Source organism: Lolium rigidum, chromosome 1 (genome assembly GCF_022539505.1).
Source record: "Lolium rigidum isolate FL_2022 chromosome 1, APGP_CSIRO_Lrig_0.1, whole genome shotgun sequence".
NCBI classification, from domain to species: Eukaryota; Viridiplantae; Streptophyta; class Magnoliopsida; order Poales; family Poaceae; genus Lolium; species Lolium rigidum.
The window spans coordinates 195,188,659-195,210,355 of NC_061508.1; the positions used below are offsets into that span (position 1 = coordinate 195,188,659).

Genomic DNA, 21,697 nt, shown 5'->3' on the forward strand with positions numbered 1-21,697 from the left:
TTGCAACTGAGAACTTTTCATTGCAAATGGGGATGCAACTAAAAAAATACCCTTGACCGTTTGCTAGCTATAAGTTGCAACATAAGCTGCAAGTGAGGTTTGGTGACATCATCTGACTGAAATCTAAGTTAATTTTTAGACGATTGAGAACTAGCCACACCATTTCTAAATACTCCCTTTATCTATAAAGGGATGTTGGGGATTTGTCTAACTTTAGATGTATTTACACAATAAAGAGTGTTTAGATACATCAAAATTTAGACAAACTTGCGACATCCATGTAGACAAAGGTAGTACTCCGTGCGATTCATATTAATTGACTCAAATTTACTTAGATATAGATGTATATAGTTAAATAAACACACTAGATACTTCGTAGATAAAATTGAGCCAATTAATTTAAATTGGAGCGAGTATTTAAAATACTGCCAAACTGGTACTGGGCTTTGGTCTCTTTTTTTTATAGCTTTTCCATCTTAAAACGAATTAATTCCACGCTGCTCAAAATGCCGTGGTACGCGCGCTAATCAATCTCCCGCGGTACCACGCACACAGTTTCCACAAAGGCCCTGCACAATGGCTCCATCGCAGCCGTCCATTCGTCTCTATGGTCCATGCACCAGGTCCACGGAGACAGCTCCATGTCCGTCGCCCTTGTTCCGCGAAGCGCGACCTGGCCGCCTCTCCCCTCCGCCGCTCCGTCCATCTTTCTCGCCCACCGCACACGCGTCGAGCAAGCAGCAAAACCCTCGCGCTCTCCGATCACCTTCCCGCCCCGCCGGCGCCGGCGGCCCCGCCGCGCCGCAAAGGATTTTGCCTGGGCCCCGTCCAATCCAACCATGATCCGAGACCAAGATTTCAGGTCATTCCCCACGATTTACCTGGTGCATGTTTTTTTATGGGTGATTTGCGCGAGCAGTTTGGATCGTGTCAATCTGGGACGGTAATGTGTTTATGCTGGAGCGATTTAGGGTTAAATTTCTGTCGCCCGGCTTGTTTGATGTCTGAATCCAACGTTATGGGGAATATTTTCCCTGCATTATTATGGTCGCATTTGGCCAATCTAGGGCTTTGGTGGGTACCTCGTGTCGATATCTAGGGTTAACTTGATACAAATCCATTTCCACCGGCTGGTTCAAGGGACAGGGGCGATATTTAATCTGCACAATCTACAGTACCTGTCACGCCGTTTTGGTCTTAAATATCAGTCGGTATCTATTGTATCTACTTGTGCAATGCTGATGTCGGGTGTTGCCGGGAGGGGCAGGTGTGTTAAATAGGTCCATGGTTTATCTTTTATCTGAACATGACTTCTTGTTGGGAGTGATTCGATGCCCGGACATCGTTTGTTTATGTTAAGAGTTAAAGCTCAGTTGTGTTTTTACCCAAAGAAAGTTGCAGTACTGTAGGGCTAGAAATATGGGTTGAGTTATGTTATTTGAAGTCCAAAGTGTGTAAACTATCGTGCTCTCGTTTTGTCTCCGCATTTTTCTTCTCAAATGCCATGTTGGGTTTGCTTAGTGTTTATTGTTAATCTGAAGCTAATGTCAGGCATGTTTGGGGTATGCGCTGAAAAGTTTCTATAGTTTATCTCCCATGTTATGTTTGCATGGTGTAAAAATCGGAAGAAATCAAGAGTCTAGCTGTAGTGCTGTATTTGAATCAGTGATTCAGACTTTATAATTCTGCAGATCACTTGCTACAGGGTTTTCCTTTTCTGGTATTGGTCTGGACGAAGCCACGTGCTTGCGACAGACATGTGGTCTTGGAACGAACTCAGCTTGCGGCATATGACTCTCCGTCTTGCTGCATGGCTGCGGATTATTTGAAGAATGATCCCTTTGAGAGGGATGTTGAACAGGTAACTGCTTATCGGCTCGGTGGAATGAGTAAACATATGTGTAGGAACCAATTCTGGCCAATTTGAGTGAAGGAGTGGTTGTACAGCTACACCATCGAAGTTTAAGTCCAACTGGACTCAAATTTGGCTTCCTTTCTTCTTTAGAAAAATCCCACTCCCTCCTACGTATTCTCAAATTTTGATTTTTTTTTTTTGAAAAAATCACAACTATGTACTGTCTGGAAGTATGAGAAAAAATGTACCAAAATATGCGTATTCTTTGTCTGTACTGAAGAGATAAAATTTGGTCAAACATAGCAACAACGTATGCGCAGATTTATCTTTTTGTACTGTTTACAAATGAGTATTTTTTGGCACAGTTTTTATGTTAGTGCTCATACTTCTATGTAATACACATTCATGATAAACTCCAAATATATTTGACAAATGTATTCTTTTTGCAACATGGGTGTATGCACCCGAGTTGACTTGTGTATTTTCTGGTAATAACACTCAAACTTTATAACATGGCTTGCTCTATTATTCTCTGAATTCTATGGCATGGAAAACATAAAACAGAAGCAGGTGGTTTAGCACCTGTTGCAAATTGCAAATTTATCGACTTAGCAACATTTTCGTGGTGGGAAGCTAGGAACATCAATCATTTTTTTTTTTTTTGAAATGGGATACCCCAGCCTCTGCATCAAAATGATGCATATGGCCGCTTTACGGAACATCAATCATTTAGTCTCGTTTTTGAGACTTGAGAGTATCGAGGGTATGAATCTTCTAATGATATAACTCAACATTTCTAGGCGGTGCTTTATTCTCAGTAATGGAACTTTTATTTTGCTCTATAGTGTACAATGTAATGTTCCTTTTCATGTTCTATCACTTAAAAAAGGTCCTTTTTGAATTCTTAGGCGATAACAGCCCTGAAGAAAGGGACACACTTATTGAAATATGGGAGGCGAGGAAAACCAAAATTCTGCCCATTCAGACTTTCCAATGTAAGTAGCATAGCATTCTTCTGGGAAGAAGCCTTTTTTTTGTATTGTTACCCAATCAAGTAGATGAATACTGTTTGGTTGTTTCTCTATCATTTACTTGTAGTTCTAACCATAGTGCCTAGCATTTTTCCTGTGCCTAAAGCTTTTACATTGGGTATGAAAGTTCTAGTTGATCCAACTATCAATACTCAGATAGATAATGTGGATCGAGAAGACATCACTGGTATATATAATTTGCAAGTGGCACGTACATTCTGGGTCTTAGGATGTTATAAAAAGAATCTAACACTATTTCCTAGTGTTTTAAGGTCAAACAATCTTTTATGGATAATTATTATCCCTGGCTGTTTTATGACATATAATTGTTGTTACTGTTCCCAGGATGAGACTATGCTCATATGGTACTCTGGGAGAATGGAGAAGCAGCTAAACCTTATTCAAGTATCAAGAATAATACCAGGACAACGCACGGTATGTCTGTTCTTGGATAATTTTCTGTTTTATGATTCTGCAGTTCACCTCGTCTGTCGTAGAAGAGTTTTCTGTTGTAAACATGATCCACATGAACTTGGCTCAATGTTAGTGTTTTTTTTCCTTTCAAGAACACACAAAAGCTACTCGTATCTTTTCATTAACATGGACACCGCCAAGACCAAAATAAAGGGAATGTTGCTGAAGGGTTGGGACAAACTCCCTAGTCATAGTTTATCTGTTACACTAAACTAGGAAAAATACGAGGACGACCAAAGTTGGTCAAAGCCTTTGAACGAAGTGCTACTGAGTCCATTTCTCTCTAAGGGACTAGGCAAAGCGGCTGTTTGTGCTACAATTTTTTGTGAAATCATTCCCTTTTTTTACACTGCTGCGGAACCACAAAATTACAATGGCGTGGACCACCCTTCTACCGATCTTCAGTAACCTATTTTTATTTGGTAGCCACAAGGCCTCTGACCTGGAAGATTACAATCGTGGTAAATTTGATACACTGCTACTCCTCACCATTCTGAAAAAGACTTCCCTAGCGGCAGTTAGACCATGAAGATGCGGTCAGCTGTCTCCATTTGTTGAAGACAGTATGCATAGTTGCCATTATTAGGAGGTCTGTGCCCTTCTCGTTGTCGATTGTGCACCCAACTTTTCTAATGGCATCTACAAAGTTCAATTCTTTTTTTTTTTGAAATTTTCACGGGGGGAGAGAGTCCCCCACCTGAATTTCATTTATAAAAAGCCCTGCTTAGGGTTCAGAATTACAAGCTGAGAAGTGATCTCGCCAAGCCATGATGTGCTCTTTGTGCATGGTGTTTTTAAACTGATGCAACCAGAGCGAGAGGACTGCAGTTACACGAGCAATAGAGGAGGAGGAGGGTGTTACGATTACATCTCTGAAGATTAGTGCATTTCTAGCATCCTAGATGGCCCAGAGCATGGTGAGAAATATTGACGGCCATACTGAGTTAGGCAGCGGAATTGCAGCAGGCAGGCATCAGGTGTTAGGGTATTGGACGAGGAGGTGATCGAGGCGAGCTGTCTGCCAGATCGTGAGTGCTGCGGGGCACGCGAAGAATAGATGGTGGCGATCCTTTGGCGTGTTTGGACACCTTGGGCAGGACGGAGACTGGACGATCATCTTGCGGTGGAGGTTGGCTCTCGTGTTGAGGCGGTCGAGGTGGAAAATCCATCCGAAGATCTTGATCTTGCCAGGGAGGCGTGAGTCCCAGATGTGCATGGTTAAGGCATCGTGTTGACTGTCTTGCAGTGTGTCATATGCAACTCTGGTTGAGAACTTGGCTCCATTAAGCATGGTTCGTCGATCCTTGCCATCAGATAAGTGAATGTCCTGCAACATAGACATGAGAGAGGCCAGCTCTGCAGCCGCCACGGTAGTTAGTCTGTTCCTAAGGCCATGAGACAGACCTACTTCCAAGATTTCACGGACCAAGGCATTGGGTAAAAGGTGGTGGGAGTATATTGCTGGGTGGGTTTTGGCTAGGGGTTCAGGAAGAAGCCATCTGTCTAGTCAGAATAAGGTGTTTTTCCCACTGATGACCAAGCACTGGGTAATGGCTGATAGTGTTTCTAAATTTTTGTAGATTGTTTTACCTAGGGAAGAGCTTTGAGCCCCTTGGGAAAAAGGGTAGGAAGAGAGTTCAGAAATCCATCTCCTCCAAGGTGTATTTTCTTGTTGCAAAGTTTTGAAACTGGAGTTCAGTAACAGGCAAATATTTTGCACATGCAAGTTTTTAATGCCTAGACCAGCACACTTTTTGGGCATGCAAGCCCTGGACCACGCAACTAGGCGAGCATGAATCTTCCCCAGCCCAGAAAAAAGCCCTACTTTTCTTGTCAATTTTTTCTATTAGCATCAAAGGGATAAAGAGAGAGGCCATGAAGTGAGTTGGTAAACTATCTAGAACTACAGATAGCAGTGTTAACCTGCCCCCTTTTGATAGCAGTGAAGCACACCATCCGGCTAGGTACTTATCAATCCTGTCAATTAGAGGTTGGAATGCAGACTGTGGTAGTTTTGTTGGAGATAGTGGCAGCCCTAGGTAGGTTTGGGGAAAGGAGCTGATGGCAGTGTCTAGGGCATTGGCAATGAGCTGTGTTTGGGTTGAGTTGATATTCATAGTAATTAGTGTTGTTTTGGAGAAATTGATTTGCAACCCCGTGGCATTTGCAAAGTGTTGAAGGATTATCTTAAGCTTTTGTGCAGCTTGAGGAGAAGCCCTGGCTAGGATTAAGGTATCATCTGCATATTGTATGGTGGCAGGTGGGATGTCGTCTCTGATTGGGTGCAGGATGTCATTTTGTGAGAAGGCCTGTGCTATAAGTTGCTGGAGAATGTCTGAGAAGATGATGAACAGGTATGGAGAAATTGGATCACCCTGCCTGAGTCCATTTTTGCATTGGATCTAGGGGCCAGGCACACCATTTAGTAGAATTGTTGTTCTCCCAGCAGGATTGTTTGTATCCAGATACAGAAGAGAGGTGGGAAACCCCTAGTTATGAGCAACTGAAGGGGAGTAGTCCATGAGACAGAATCAAAAGCTTTTCGGAAGTCCAGTTTAATTAGCATTGTCGGTACTTTCCTTTTATGGCAGCAGTTCAGCTGCTGCATAGTTAAAGTTCTCTGCTATTGATCTGCCTTTAACAAAGCCTGTTTGGTCTAGGTGAGTGAGTGAAGGGATGTGTGATTGAAGTCGATTAGTGAGCACTTTGGCTATAGCTTTGATTGGGTAGCTTTGTAGTGAAATCGGTCTGAAGGCGTCATCAGTAGTAGCAGTTTCATTAGGCTCTGTTTACTGCTGAGACATCGGGTGTTTGGTTATGAAATTGGTTGAAGAGATTGAAAATTCCTTGTTTGAAAAATTGCCAGTATTTTTTTTATAGAAGCTTGGGCCAAACCCATCTGGACTAGGGCTGGCAAAGGAGTTCATCTGGAAGAAGGCATCATTGATTTCATTTTCAGAGAAAGGTTGGATCAAGGATGAGAAGCCTGGGGTGTGTTGAAATTCCAAGTTGGTAGGAAAATTTGTCCTAGGAGCTGCCTATAGTAGGCAGTAAGTATATCCATTTTGTGTTCATGTGAGGTGAACTTTGTGCCATTTAAGTGTGTGCCATTTAAGTGTAGTGTATGGATTTTATTTTTTCTGTACCTGTGTGAGGCTAAGGCATGAAAAAACTTCGTGTTTTCATCACCCTCTATGGCATATTTGAATTTGCAGCGTTGGCGCCAAAAGGCAACTCTTTCTCGGATCAGACGCTGGAGTATTTTTATCATAAGCCGTCTTAGATTTATTTCGAGGAAGGATAAGTTCCTAATCTCCTCGAGGTGGTCTAGGAAGGCAATAACACACTTGGTGTTGGCTTCTCTGAATTTCTGGCTTGGAAGAGATCATCTCCAGCGTTTGAGTGACTGCCTGGTTCTTTTTAGCGCGAAAGAAAGGGTTGTGGCAGCGTTTGAATTTTCGTGGGCCGAGTTCCAGGCTTGTGCTATTATTGGGCCGCACGCTGGGTTTTGGGCCCAAGCCGTTTCAAATCGAAAAAGGCGGGACGCGGTATGTGTGTTGATATAGAGATGATTAGCAGTACTTGGTCCGAAATAAATCGTGTGAGTGATGATACGGCTGAGTTTGGGAATGTTTGGTTTCAGATGGTGCTGATGAACACACTGCGATGCGTTGAAGAGTAGGTTTCGATCGATTGCTAGACCAGGTGTAGAGGCGATCGGTGAGAGGTAATTCAATTAAGGCTAGGTTATTGATGGTGTCGTTGAAAGCGTCTGCCTCGTCTTGTCTGAAAGCATCGTTGTTTTTATCCAAAGGTGAGCGCATGAGGTTAAAATCTCCTAGGATGATCCATGGAGTGAGAGGAGGTGGCTGGATCGTTTGTAGCTCTAGTAGGAAATCATGTTTTAGCGAGTGTTCCGTAGACGCATAGACATTGGTGATAAGAAGAGTTTGGTTGTTTGTGTTTGATGTGATTAGTGTGGAAAGGGCAAAGTTGTGCTGCAAGGAGTAGTTGATTGTGAAGTGGTGTTGTGACAGAACATTTAGAATTCCTCCTGCAGCTCCAATGGACGGTTTGAAGGCGAAGTTGTTTAGGTGAGCCGGGAGGAATGATCTTGCTTTTTGTGTTGAAATTTGGGGGAGTTTTGTTTCCTGCACTAGAAGGACTGACGGTTTTATATTGTGGACTTCTGTTAAAACATCATCACATTTGTTCGTTGTCCAAGGCCACGAATGTTCCAAGTGCAGAAAATATAATTAAGGTTACTAGAACTAAGACTACTCATGATAAAGTACGTTTACACCGATTAGAGGAATGGTAGAAGCCTGTAGGTGTAAACAGATATAGAGAAGAGCTAGCTGACAGAAGATTAGCGAGTGAGGCACTGGCGTCCGCGGGGTGACAGCGGATGGCGCCGACAGGTTGGAGAGTGGCTTCATGGGACTGATGGAGGCACCGGCTGGTCGTCAAGGGCGAGGAGCTCGTCATCCGTGGCGCCTCATTCGCGCGCGACAGCACGGATGGTATGGACGTCAGTGGAGCGTCAACGAGCCCGGTGTCGGCGAGAGTGGCGGCGAGGGAGGGTGAGGCCGCTGACAGATCAAATGTGGATGCCTTCTTTTTGACGGCAACGTCGAGCATGCTTACGAATCTGGCCTCATGCTTGGCTGCGAGGCGCTGGCTCCGCCGCACCTCTGCCGCCGCCTCAGTGGCATGACGAGCACGTGTGCGACGTCGCTGCTCTTCCCTGTCATGGAACAGGTCCGGCGTGTGCACATAGTTTTCTGCGTGGTTAGTTGCAGGCAGGTTTAGGTGTTGGAGTTCAGCAGGAGGAGTAGTAGTCGTATTGACCAAAGTTATCAGAATCGTGATTCTGAATCGGATTGGAACCTCTATGTTAGGATCGTAAATCATAGAATCTTAACTTTCAGGATCGTAAAATCTTACATTCTATAATTGTTTTACTCAATTTGGATCGTAAAGTCGTAAAATCGTATAGTAGAATCACGATTCTGACAACTATGGACTATGGTATTGAGAGGAGAGGAGATGGCGGAGCACCTTGATCAGATGACTGGGCGGCGAAGGTGAAGGAGTGGTCATGTTGGCTGAGTGCTTGGATGGAGGAGATGAGTTTCTCCGCGTGGGCGATGAGCTCGTCAGCAGCTTGCTGCGCGGCGTCGCCTGCATCGAGAGCTAGGTGAATATGACCCCCAGACAGTACAAAGTACACCTCTTCCATAGAGGCAAGCTGGTAGTAACCTAACCTTTTAGGGGGAGGCTGGACGTGCGTGTCGGCGTCGGTGTTGTTCGGCTGGAGCGGCGTGTCAGGGCTGTCTGTTTGGGTGCCCCTGGACGCCATCGAGGGGACGGTCTGGGCCTGGGGAGAGGGTGGCGGCGGCGGGGCGTCCGCAGAGACGTCGAGCTGCCAGGAGTTGTCGACGTCGAAATAGACGATGACAACGTCGTTGTTGGGCATGCGGAGCACAGTAGAGGGCGGAACTCGCTTGCCATGCTCGAGGAGGACGAACGCGCGGATGACGGTGAAGTCCTGGCCCGTGACACTGCACTGGTCGACCAGTAGAGCTTGCCGATGGAGCCGAAGGTGAAGTTGGCTCCGTCCGGATGCCATAGGCGCAGTGGGTACTTCCTTGCTCGCAGCTCAACGATGACGTCGTAGTTGGTGGTGGCGATGTCCTCGCTCGCTTCTGGAGGGACGATGGTGACGGTAGCACCCTCGTGGGAGTAGGGGACCAAAGCCATGGCTCTGTTGCAGTCAGCGTTGGATGGGAAGATGAGGAGGGCGGACCCAAAAGCTGACGGAGCAAGGACGAAGGGAGGGCATCTGGGGTTGGCCTCGAGGGCGTCGCGGATGTGGGTCATCTCTTGGCGAACCTGGCCGTCGACGAGCACGTAGGCGAGGTTGCTGACGTCGTGGATGAAGTGCTGCGGGACGAAGATCTCCGGAACGGGCCCGCCTAGCCTTGCAGCGTGGTTGGCCGGCGCCCGCCTGGCGACCGGAGTCCCACGCAGAATGCCCCTCGCCGCGTTGAAGGCGGTGTCGGGCAGAGGGTCGTTGTTGGTGGCAGATCCTCTCTGAGAGGACGGCGTGGAGTTGTCGTCGTCATCATCTTCTCCCTCGGAGTAGTAGTTGATCGGGTTCACACGCTGGCCTGGCTGGTTGTGGAGTTCAATTCTTGATTCTGCTACGTATGATAATCGACGGTGTGGAGAGAGATAAGGAGGAGAGAGAATAAAACTGGCTCTTCGTTAAAGGTCAAGCTATCAGTCGATTGTATTGCCTCTGTATGTTGTCGTATTTAATACTACTTATTCATGTAGATTCAGTTTAAGACACCCTACTGTTTGAACTATTTACTGTTGACTCTTGAGGATGAGGAGGGAGCGAAGAGTAAATGACAGACTCTACTTTCTTGGATGCCCTAAAGCTGCTTCCCGCATGGAGGTCATGTGAGCAAACGGGAAAAAATCTGCATGTTTTCAAGAAAAAAAAAGCCATGGCTTTTACCATGACTTAAAATCCCTTAATAATATGCCCTTTTCCTTTTCTCATATTTTGTTTTACTTGTCACGTCGAACTCTCTGGCTCATTTGTCAACTGAGTCCTTTGGAAAATTCGAAATACCTGGCAGATGAATAATAATCATGTTGTCTTTATTGTCTTCTTTGGCAGGCTATCTTCATGAGACATCCAAGACCGGATAAAGAGTATCAATCATTTTCTCTTATATATGGGCAGAGATCATTAGATCTGGTGTGTGAAATTTATATCTTATTTGTAGTCATGCTTCAGTTTGTCCTTTATTTCTTTACAGGCTGATCAAAGACAAGTAGAAAACACACTCTTATGACATCATTACGAATCTTCCTCTAGTTTAATAACCCTCAGTAGGCACTTTTCTGCAGATCTGCAAAGATAAGGATGAGGCAGAATCCTGGTTTGTTGCGTTAAAGGCACTTATTTCACGACGATACTGTAAGTGGACGATAGGAACAAAAAATGGTAAAGCTTCTTATAGGCCAACTAACCATACGCATGGAGATTCACCATTCGCATCTCCATGTTCTAGTACTGAAGTTGAAAATAAGGTTAGTAAGCTGTGAGTTTTCTATGTACATTCATAAGTTTCTATCTATCTGTTATTTCATACTAACTCGTTGTGTAGGCATCGGAAGGCATCCAACAATGCAGCACAGATTATGATGCTCGTCCATTTGCTAATTTTGGGAATATTTTTTCTGATCTGATATTATACACCGGGCAGGAGAAGACTAGAGTTAGTACAGGTTCAGTTAGTACTTCCAGCTCCACTATATCTGGAAGTGCAGATACATCAGATGAGGGAGTATCTGGAATTGATAATAATGCCAGAGTTAGCTATTCAAGTACAGTAAGTTCATGCAGCTATGGATCAGGTGATGATTTTGATTCAATGGGGGATGTTCTCCTTTGGGGAAAGGGAGTAGGTGATGGCAAGCTTGCTTATTCCTCACATTTACGTGGAAATCTGTATGGTTCTAGGATTGATGCATCTTTACCAAAGGCACTTGAGTCAGCGGTCTTGCTGGATATTCACAGTATAGCTTGTGGTAGTAAGCATTCAGTTCTGGTTACCAAACAAGGAGAAATGTACAGTTGGGGCGAAGAGTCAGGGGGCAGGCTCGGACATGGAGTTGATACCTATGTTACCCACCCTAAGCTTATTAGTACCTTGAGTGGAATTAATATTGAATCCGTTGCCTGCGGGGAATTTCATACATGTGCTGTTTCCTTTTGTGGGGATCTCTATACATGGGGTGATGGGATGCACAATTTCGGCCTTCTTGGTCATGGGAATGATACTGCTCACTGGATTCCGAAGAAGGTCTGTGGCCCTTTGGAAGGACTGCACGTCTCCTCAGTATCATGTGGGCCTTGGCATACGGCCGTGGTGACATCAGCAGGGCAATTGTTCACTTTTGGCGATGGAGTATTTGGTGCATTAGGTCATGGAGATCGCCAGAGCACAAATGTTGCAAGGGAAGTGGGCTCTCTAAGAGGCATGCGTACTGTACGTGCAGCTTGTGGTGCTTGGCATACAGTTGCAATTGTTGAGGTTGTAGATTCTCTAAATTTTGCTACATCTTGTAAACTATTCACATGGGGAGATGGGAATAAAGGTCAGCTTGGACATCCGGACAGGGAAGCAAGGCTCCTCCCAGCCTGCGTGGAATCACTTTTTAAGGTTATTTTCTGCCAGGTTGCCTGTGGATATGACTTCACCGTTGCTTTGTCAACTTCTAGGAAAGTGTACACAATGGGCAGTAATGCCTTTGGACAACTTGGAAATCCAACGAATGATGGGAAGCTCCACTCTATTGTAAAAGGGGGCATCTCCAGCCGTTCCGTTGAAGAGATAGCCTGTGGTTCTCATCATGTTGCTGCGCTGACTTCTAAAGCTGAAGTTTATACTTGGGGCAAGGGTGCAAATGGTCGTTTAGGACATGGCAACAATTTTGATCGGAATACTGCAACTCTTGTTGAAGCTTTGAAAGATAAGCAAGTCAAGAGCGTGGTATGTGGTACAGATTTTACTGCTGTTGTATGTTTACATAAGTGCACATCTGGTTTAGATCAGTCAATATGCTCTGGATGTCATTTACAATTTGGTTTTAGAAGAAAGCGACATAACTGTTATAATTGCGGATTATTATATTGCAAAGCATGCAGCACGAGGAAATCGATGAAAGCTTCTTTGGCTCCGAATTTGCACAAAACATATCGGGTATGTGATGAGTGCTATACCAAACTTAATACCGTCGGGGATGTTATGAGTCTGCAGAGATCAAAGCTTCATGATGGAAACCCACATCAATTGTCAAGTGGAGCAACTGATAGAGAAAACTCAAATAAGAATTTGCGAGTGCGACTTTCTAGGTTTTTGACTATGGAACCATCCAAGCCTGAAGGAAAACACTCACGGAGTAACAGCCGGTTTCCTCTTCATCATTCAGGAAACTTAAGCCTTGGCAGTATAAACTTCGTTGGCGACTCTAAAGAGGTTATTTCTTCATGCAGTCCTACCTCGACGACATCACCTTTGTCCTCTGGACTGAGTTCGCCACATTTTACTAACAGATTAACTACATCTGGCCTAGTTTTACCATCACCAGACTCTGCCTGTACGTATATGTCAAACAAGAATCTGACTGAAGAAGTTGCTAGATTGCAATCACAGGTGATTCTCAGTTCTTCTAAAGATTGATGGCCAGTTCTCTAAGCAGTATAGAAGATCATTTGAAATACTAGAATTATATTTCCCAATCCTTCCATTCGGAGTAAACATATGTACTGCTCTATGTTTTCCTAGGAAAACAGATTTACTGTGTTTTTTCTCTCATACAGTGACCTGACCTGATTGATTCTCATAGGTGAATGAGCTCAGGGATAAGTCCAAATTACTTGAAGCAGAACTTGACAATACTAATAATCAGTTAAGAGAGGCCAGGACTATTGCTGATGTGGAGAACTTGAAGTGCAAAGCAGCAAAAGAAGTTATCAGTTCCCTTACTACTCAGGTAGTTTTCTGTTTCTTATAGATCATTTGTGGAACCTTTATATGGGGAACTATTTTAGCTGAGAATACAGAAGGCATGGTACAAACATATACGGAGTAATTAAGTTTAATAGACGTACGACAGAATGTAAAACTGCCTTGTGCCACATTGGACCAGTGCGCCGTTCTCTTGGTAATCATACATGTATCTCGCACAGATTCCATCTTGAAGTTTCTTTATCAGCTTGTATCAATTTACATTAGCTTTTGTCCATGTCATATGAAATGGTGACCTACTGAAAATAATATTGAGACCAGAGAACATACTCCAATAGAGAAAAAACTGTGTTCACGAATGGTAAGTCCCAGATAGTTCAGTATGATGGGATGTAGAAGCAGATGGTACTATAAGCCTGTCCTTTGAATTGATGCTGATTACACTAAATTCAACTAATTTCGCGTCGCCATTTCAAGCCATGCAATAGATCTCGTGGTTAGTTTGTCCTTTAAACGATGTTGATAATGCTAAGCTCAGCTAATTTCGTGTCGCTATCGCGGCCTATGCAATGGGTATCGTGGTTACTTCGTAGTTTAACTTCAAAATTATTTTCTGTTGTCAGATCAAAAGTATAACCGAAAGAGCACCTGAAGAGTGTGCTGTCAATGAAACCTGGACTGGTCAAGTATCCAAGTCGTTAGGAAGTCATCTCGGTGAGAATCATGGGAACGATGTATCAAGGTCACCTGATTCCAGTGTCCAGTTGGCTCATCAGTTGCCTTGCAAAGGAAACAGTATAGATATGGATTGGATCGAACAGGTTGAACCCGGTGTATACATCACGCTATTCTGCTCACCAGCAGGTCATAAATACCTCCGGCGTGTCCGTTTTAGGTATGTATATCTTATGGCTTCTGATTCTCACCAACTAATCGTCATGCACTTTCGCTTCGCTGATTTTTCACTTCTTTTGCTCACTTGAAGCAAAAAGCACTTCAGTGAACAACAAGCAGAGCGATGGTGGGCCGAACACCGACCTACTCTACAACAACAGTACGGTATCCTGACTGGAGACAGTATCATTCCGTCAAGAACGTCCCAAGAAAAGGGATAGGATTTGATCATCGGCTAACTGGTGTAAACCGTAAATTTTGTCGCCGGCAAATGTTCAGTCCACTTGCCAGGAGGATTCTGTGGGCGACCAGTTTTTCTTGTGTCCTCCCAGCAGATGCATTGGAGCAACGTGAGGTGTATAGTATAGAACTAGAGCTCACTGGATCTTTGAGCTTACCCCGGGATCCTGCTTGATGTAGTCACCTATTGTTAATCATGTATGTAGGATGTGTTGGCTGAAATAGTAATGTGAAAGTATTCAGAGGACGTGCTGGAACTTTGAAGTGAAATGCTTGGGCTTCAGGCTGAATAAATGGGTGGAAAATGCTTAGTTTTCAGATTCTCTGACCGATTTGTTCAGGTAAGCTCATGAGTGTTGAATAAATGGGTGGGAAATGTTTAGTTTTCAGATTCAAGAATCAAGATTACTTGACAGGATTTGTTCAGATAAGCACGTGAGTGCTGTTGAGATATAGGGCTAATACGTATGACTCAGATAGTCCGATATTTCTTTGACTTAGAGTAACCGAGCAAGATAAACAATTTTTTACTATTCTCCTCCACATGCAGAGTCCAGCAGTAACTTTGGCACCGCTTGCAGCCTTGCAGGTGGCCAGGTGCTGTACAACAGAGGACAAGAAGTACAATACGTTAAGGCTTCAACTAACTCAGGCAGTGCATCATGGTTAGGCGCCCCTAATCGTAATAGCGCTGAGGAATGCGAATTTTGAGTGACCCGTTACTTCTGCATCTCATATTAGGTGAGACATGGTAATTTTGGGATGCATTTTCTTTAGAGTAAGGAAGATGGAGACCAGATGTAAATCCGTATATCTCTACGCATTCACGCTGAACGCACCATAGCATATTGGAATTTGGGAGTGACTATTTCTTAGCTGATATCGAAGCAGATCTTCTCATCTCTCAGCACTTGCATGGTTCTCCAAATTAATAGCAAATTTCACAAAACCACCATTTTTGTGGCTACCTTTCACAAATTCACAACCGAAGGAAACTGTATCAGAAAACCATAGCTTTTTGGGGTATGTTATTTCAGATAACCCAAAATATCGTGACTTTGTAAGAGCACCCACAATACCTAGGCGCTAATATAGTAATATACACGCTAATCTAGTAGGTTACTAGAATCATTAAGCGTCAGCAGCTTTGAAGCCCAGTTTTGCAAAAAAAGCTTAAGCGCTAGACTCTTATTTACGCATCAGTGCAATACAAATGGCCAGGAGCTACCCCAAACTGCTTGAATTTTATCCCAAGCGCCGGTAGATAAGCGCCCCATTGTGGGTGCTCTAAGTTTGATGTCGTTTCTGACAACTTAGGCCCACAAGTTGGCTGCCACATGGCAGACGAGGCATTCCAACGACATGGGGCCACAAGAATGTAATACTTCTTTTTACAAATTTTGGTCAAAAGTTGCGAAAATACTTGGTTTGCAAGTATGGTCTACATCACGTTTGGTCTGCACAAAACCTAGAGAACCACCTCCTTTGTGACATGATGCCTAACTTGTGGGCCTGGGTTACTGGATACATTGTCAAACTTACTAAATTATGAGATTTGGGTTTTTTGAAACAACTTTCCCTAAAAAGCGTTGACTTTTGATAAAATTTTCTTCTGTTATAGTCTGGTAATGTGGTACCCCTTGGGTAGATAAGTAGTTCACATATTTTCGTACACCGTCAAATCATAGACGTGTACTACTTCTACGGTCAAAGGAGTAGATCTATAAGGGGATGATGGAGGCGCTTGGCGCTGTCACCGGCTCTATGTTAGGTCTACACGTGAGTAGGGTATATGGGTACACCCGTGGGCACACGACCGTATCCACTAGTAAAAAGCATGTCTTGAGCTTTACTACCGGTTTAAAAAGAAACCGTGACTATTGAGCTGCATTAGTCCCGGTTGGAACGGCGCGGGCAATGGAACTCTCTAGTCCCGCTTCGTTTGGAGCCTTTAGTCCCGGTTGGTATTACCAACCGGGAGTAAAGGACTAAAGGGTTGCGGCAGAGCACCCCAGGCTCGAGCCCCTTTAGTCCTGGTTGGTAATACCAACCGGGACCCATCTCTACATATACCCTGCCCTGTCCAAACTTGTGAGTGATATCTACGCACGTTTCTATTCTTTTAGACAGTGTCGGGCCTCCAAGTGTAGAGGTTTGTAGAACAGCAGCAAGTTTCCCTTAAGTGGATCACCCAAAGTTTATTGAACTCAGGGAGGTAGAGATCAAAGATATCCCTCTCAAGCAACCCTGCAATTACGATACAAGAAGTCTCTTGTGTCCCCAACACACCCAATACACTTGTCAGATATATAGGTGCACTAGTTCGGCGAAGAGATAGTAAAATGCAAGTGATATGGATGAATATGAGTGGTAATAACAATCTGAAATAAATATGGCAGCAAGTAAACATGCAGTAAAAAAATAAATAAATGGTAATTCGATGTTTGGAAACAAGGCCTAGGGATCATACTTTCACTAGTGGTCAATCTCAACAATGATATCATAAAGGAATATAAATATAAGCACTTCACTATGCTATTCTGAAAGTCTCTCCGGTTGGATAACAAACACTAATCCACTACGTAGGTCTGCAAAAGCAAACCTTAAAAATGTATTCCCAAGTAATAATGAACACCCCGCGCTGCACTTTGAGCATTCATAGGCGGTACTAACACACCACAATTTCATAGAGACATTCAACTAAAATCATAATTCAGTGAACAAGTATTCTGTCAAATATAGCCTAAGAGACCCACACGGTGCACACACACTCCACCTTTACACACGTGGGACAAGTTGTCTCCGGAGATCACATAAGTAAAATCCACTTGAATAGCATAACGACATCTAGATTACAAAGCTCATGGTTACATAAAGATCATACCATGGGAGAGAGAGATAGACCACATAGCTACCGGTAGAGCCCTCAACCCCGAGGGAGAACTACTCCCTCCTCATCAATGGAGTCAGCAACGACGATGGAGATGGCGGTGGCGTCGATGGAGATGGCTCCGGGGGCAATTCCCCGTCTCGACAGGGTGCCGGAACAGAGACTTATGTCTCCAGGATCTTGTCTGCGACGGCGACGGAGCTACAGAACTTTTCGTGGATGGAGGCCTGTATATTTAGGATTTTTGCGTCAGAAGCTTTATATAGGCGAAGGATTTAGGTCGGTGGGGTGCCTGATGGCCCCACACCATGCCTAGGCGCCGGCCAGGGCCATGCCGCGCCTAGGGTAGGTGTGGCCAACCTGTGGCCCCCCTTTGTCTCTTCTCTAGACTCCGTCTTCGCTCCGGGAAAAATAGGAAGTTTGGTTTTTGTTTCGTCCAATTCCGAGAATATTTCCTGTACAACTTTTTTGAAATAAAAAACAGCAGAAAACAAGGAACTGACACTGTGGCATCTTGTCAATAGGTTAGTGCCGGAAAATGCATAAAAGTGCCACGAAGTGTAAACAAAACATATAGCAATTGGTGTAAAACAAGCATGGAGCATCAAAAATTATAGATACGTTTGAGACGTATCAACATCCCCAAGCTTAACTCCCGCTCGTCCTCGAGTAGGTAAGTGATAACAAAATAATTTTTGAGGTTACATGAAGCCAACACAATCTTAATCAAGCATTGTAAAGCATTGTGAGCTGAGATCAAAGTACTCTAACATAGACATGATATATATGATTCAATAGAACTTAGCAACTATGTTATAACATGAAGAGTAACTCAAACAAAGGATCATGAATAATAGTGCATTGAAAGCAACTGTGTGTTTATGATCATAGAGTAAACATGATAAAGTAGTACTCAACATGTCCTTATGAAATAGTAAAACATAAATGCAAGGACACCTTCAAAGTTCAAAGGGTTACTAGATACAAGTAATTTAAGAACAAGCAATAGCATAATCATGAATCAATCAATAATAATTTTGGGACTATGCACATTGCACTAAGAATGACAACTATGCTCTCTTAATTGGTGCATAAATTAGAAGGTGGAGACTCAACATAATAGTAAAAGAAAGGCCCTTCGCAGAGGGAAACATAGATTACCCATGTGCTAGAGCTTTTTTATTTTGAAAGCAATAAGAGTGTTGACAATATTTATTTTGAGGGGTGCTACTTATGTCAACGGTAGTGATAAATAGTATGACTTATGCATAATTACTTCCTATAAGTTTGCTTGCCTCATGCATAATATACCAATAGTGCTCACACCTTGTCCTAATTAGCTTGGACTTCCATGGATTTTCATCGCATACATATGTTTTAACCAAGTGTCACAAAGGAGTACCTCCTTGCCTCCTGTACAAAGGTCCTGGGAGATGAATCTCTTTTTATTTCTCAATTTTGACGAATCTCAACTTTTTTGGACATCCATACCGGGAAAGCAAGGACAACTAATATTTGGACTTTTGCCCAGTTAAAACTTCCACCATGTGAACATGGCTTTAGTTGACGGCTCAATATTCCTCTCTAACAATATGCATACTCAAATCTTTGCAACTCATGGTAAATATCCCTTACTTCAACAAGATGAGCATGCATAGTATTTCACATGATATTCAACAAAAACATATTGATGGTGTTCCCCATGACAGCATGGTTATCGCAAAACAAGTAACTTATAAGAACTAAAAATGCATAGGACATAATACTTGCCACAATAGTTTTTAGACTACTTTCTCAGGAGCTATAATTTACACAAAACATGTGATAATTTTTGAATGTTCAAAGGTAGAACACATGCAATTTACTTTGGAGTGGCGGTGAAATACCACATATAGGTAGATATGGTGGACACAATTGGCAAACTTTTTTCATGGTGTTTGGATGCACGAGTAGAGATCATACTCATCACAGGCGAAGGCTAGCAAAAGTCTGGGAGCGACCAACTAAGAGAGCAATAATGGCCATAATCATGCATAGCGACAAAACATTACTACAAGTCAAAAACTAAATGATCATAGATGCTTTAGTTGACTGGTTATAGTCATAACATGTTATAAGCATGCGCCAAGTCAACCCAATAAAGCATCAAGGAGAATACCACAATACTATGCTTTTCGATAGAAACAACACATGATTCTTTTAATGACACATTATGCACTCTCAGCCATTTGAAACAAGTCATGCTAAAACAATAAATACTAAGCATATGACAAGAATAACATCCAACATGACATGCCAAAGTCTATGCCACAGTCTAGACAAGCTCCTTTTTGCATCACTATAGTCATGAAATATTTTACTCGTATCCAACACCAATCAACTTATTCGAAATAACACTCAGAGATGAAATTAATTATGGACCAGAGAGCTAATAATACATAAATAAATAATACTAACGAGTTCTGAACAAAATTCAATTGAAAGAACAAGAGATAAACGCAGTACTAGAAAACTAGAACACTCGCAGAACAATAACAACGAAAACTAGAGCGTTCTATGCATTTAAAACGGAGCGTGTCTTTCTTCAAAAAAAAATGTGCCGAGATCCAACATATTCTACAACAAACAAAATAAAACTAAACTAAAAACAAAAATAAAGACGCTCCAAAAACAACACATAGCGTTTGAAGCAATAAAAATATAGCGCATAGAGAGATTATCTGTTGCTACGTTGATGAAGAGGGGATGCCTTGGACATCCCCAAGTTTTGACGCTTGTACCTCTTGAATATGTCTTGGGGTGCAGGGACATCCCCAAGCTTGATCTTTTTCCCATTCTTCATCCCATAACATCATTCTTCTCTCCCTACACTTGAAAACTTTCTTCATACAAAAACTTCGTACAATTCTTCATTAACAGCATTAGTACAATCAAAATAAACAAATACACTTGTGTTCATTAGTAATATATATCAAAAATATATTAAATCATAAACTACTGTAGCAACCTTTCAAATAGTTCTTAGATCAAAAGAACTCAAAAAGAAACAGATTTAAGAGGCAAATGCAAATAGTGCAGAAATCTGTCAAAACAGAACAACAGGTAAATATTGAAATTTCCGAAAATGCTATGTTGCTTATTTAGCAAAGTGGTCAACTAAGGAAAGTTATATAATAACCTGGGGCATATGCATAAAAAATGACAGCTCAAAATTACGCTCTGGCTATTTTTACGAATTTTTATGGTAACAACAGAGAATCTATTTTCAAGACAGCAACTTCCCCAAATTTTACTTTCTTCCTATTAGAGGCTATTCTTGGCACAAAAACGAAATAAAAATGAAAAGGAGAGGTTATTACGGATGTAATAACTTCCAAGACTCAACAAAAGAAAAATTACAGAAATAAAATATGGGTCATCTCCCAAGAGTGCTTTTCTTTAACGTCTTTCGGCTAGTGGCAGTAGTTTGAGAAGATGCTCACATAAGAATATGAATTGAAGCAAAAGAGAGAATCAAGGAGAAAATATGAAACCTATTTAAGTCTAACCCACTTCCTATGCATAGGAATCTTGTATACAAATAAATCCACAAAGCACAAAGTGACAAGCATATGAAGATAAAACAAGAGTAACTTCAAAACTTTCAGCATATAGAGAGGTGTTTTAGTACCATGAAAACTTCTACAACCATATTTTCCTCTCTCGTAATAACTTTCAGTAGCATCATGAATAAAGTCAAAAATATAACCATCACATAAAGCATTCTTATCATGAGCCACATACATAAAATAATTATTACTCCCCACATAAGCATAGTCATTCTTATTAATTGTAGTGGGAGAAAATTCAACAAACTAGCTATCATTATTATTATCATCACCATAATCATCAAATATAGGAGGCATATTGTAATCTTAATAAATTTTCTCCTCAGTAGTAGGTGGACTAAAAATAACATAATCATCATTGTAATCATCATATATTGGAGGCATAGTATAATCATTGCAAATTTCCTCCTCCAAAGCTGGGGAACTATAAAGATCATTTTCATAAAAACTAGCCCCAAGCTTAGAATTTTCCATAGCATTAGAAATAATGGTGTCCAAAGAATTCATACCAATAACATTGCTATTAGCATGCAAGTAAAGTTCCATATTCAAACACCTCATGTCCTAACTCAAGATAAATACTATAAAGCTTTCTAATTTTGTTGTTGTTTTCCGTTAAGCCTAACTAGGGAAAATAAAACAAGAAACAAAAAAGATGCAATTGCATAATATAAAGGAAATAACTTCGAGCACTCACCAGCAACTAAAAAACTTAGTAGCCAAAGGATGTGAGTACCTTTTACCTTACCTCCCCGGCAACGGCGTCAGAAAAGAGCTTGATGTCTATGCACGCTTCTATTCTTGTAGACAGTGTTGGGCCTCCAAGTGCAGAGGATTGTAGAACAGCAACAAGTTTTCCTTAAGTGGATCACCCAAGGTTTATCGAACTCAGGGAGGTAGAGGTCAAAGATATCTCTCTCAAGCAACCCTGCAATTACGATACAAGAAGTCTCTTGTGTCCCCAACACACCCAATACACTTGTCAGATGTATATGTGCACTAGTTCGGCGAAGAGATAGTAAAATGTAAGTGATATGGATGAATATGAGTGGTAATAACAATCTGAAATAAATATGGCAGCAAGTAAACATGTAGTAAAACAGTAAATAAACAGTGATTCGATGTTTGGAAACAAGGCCTAGGGATCATAC

General features: G+C 42.4%; 1 protein-coding gene across 2 annotated transcripts; it reads left to right on the forward strand.

The window, feature by feature from the left end:
- The first annotated feature begins 808 nt into the window (after positions 1-808).
- LOC124687296 (PH, RCC1 and FYVE domains-containing protein 1-like) lies at positions 809-14,475 on the forward strand. 2 transcript variants are annotated; one of them, XM_047221090.1, is made up of 10 exons: positions 809-862; positions 1,692-1,861; positions 2,764-2,850; positions 3,232-3,321; positions 10,055-10,135; positions 10,288-10,470; positions 10,548-12,599; positions 12,793-12,939; positions 13,538-13,809; positions 13,900-14,475. In XM_047221090.1, exons 2-10 carry the CDS (start codon positions 1,811-1,813, stop codon positions 14,027-14,029), a joined length of 3,093 nt encoding a protein of 1,030 aa, XP_047077046.1. In that variant the 5' UTR covers positions 809-862; positions 1,692-1,810; the 3' UTR covers positions 14,030-14,475. The 2 variants fall into 2 exon arrangements, with proteins under 2 accessions (XP_047077046.1, XP_047077052.1); XM_047221096.1 differs by lacking the exon at positions 2,764-2,850.
- Positions 14,476-21,697: the final 7,222 nt, after the last annotated feature.

Coding starts and splice junctions, on each gene's coding strand:
- LOC124687296 (XM_047221090.1), top strand. CDS start 1,811: ATGGCTGCGGATTATTTGAAGAATGATCCCTTTGAGAGGGATGTTGAA. Junction 2,851..3,231: donor GCCCATTCAGACTTTCCAAT/GTAAGTAGCATA, acceptor TACTGTTCCCAG/GATGAGACTATGCTCATATG. Junction 3,322..10,054: donor TAATACCAGGACAACGCACG/GTATGTCTGTTC, acceptor CTTCTTTGGCAG/GCTATCTTCATGAGACATCC.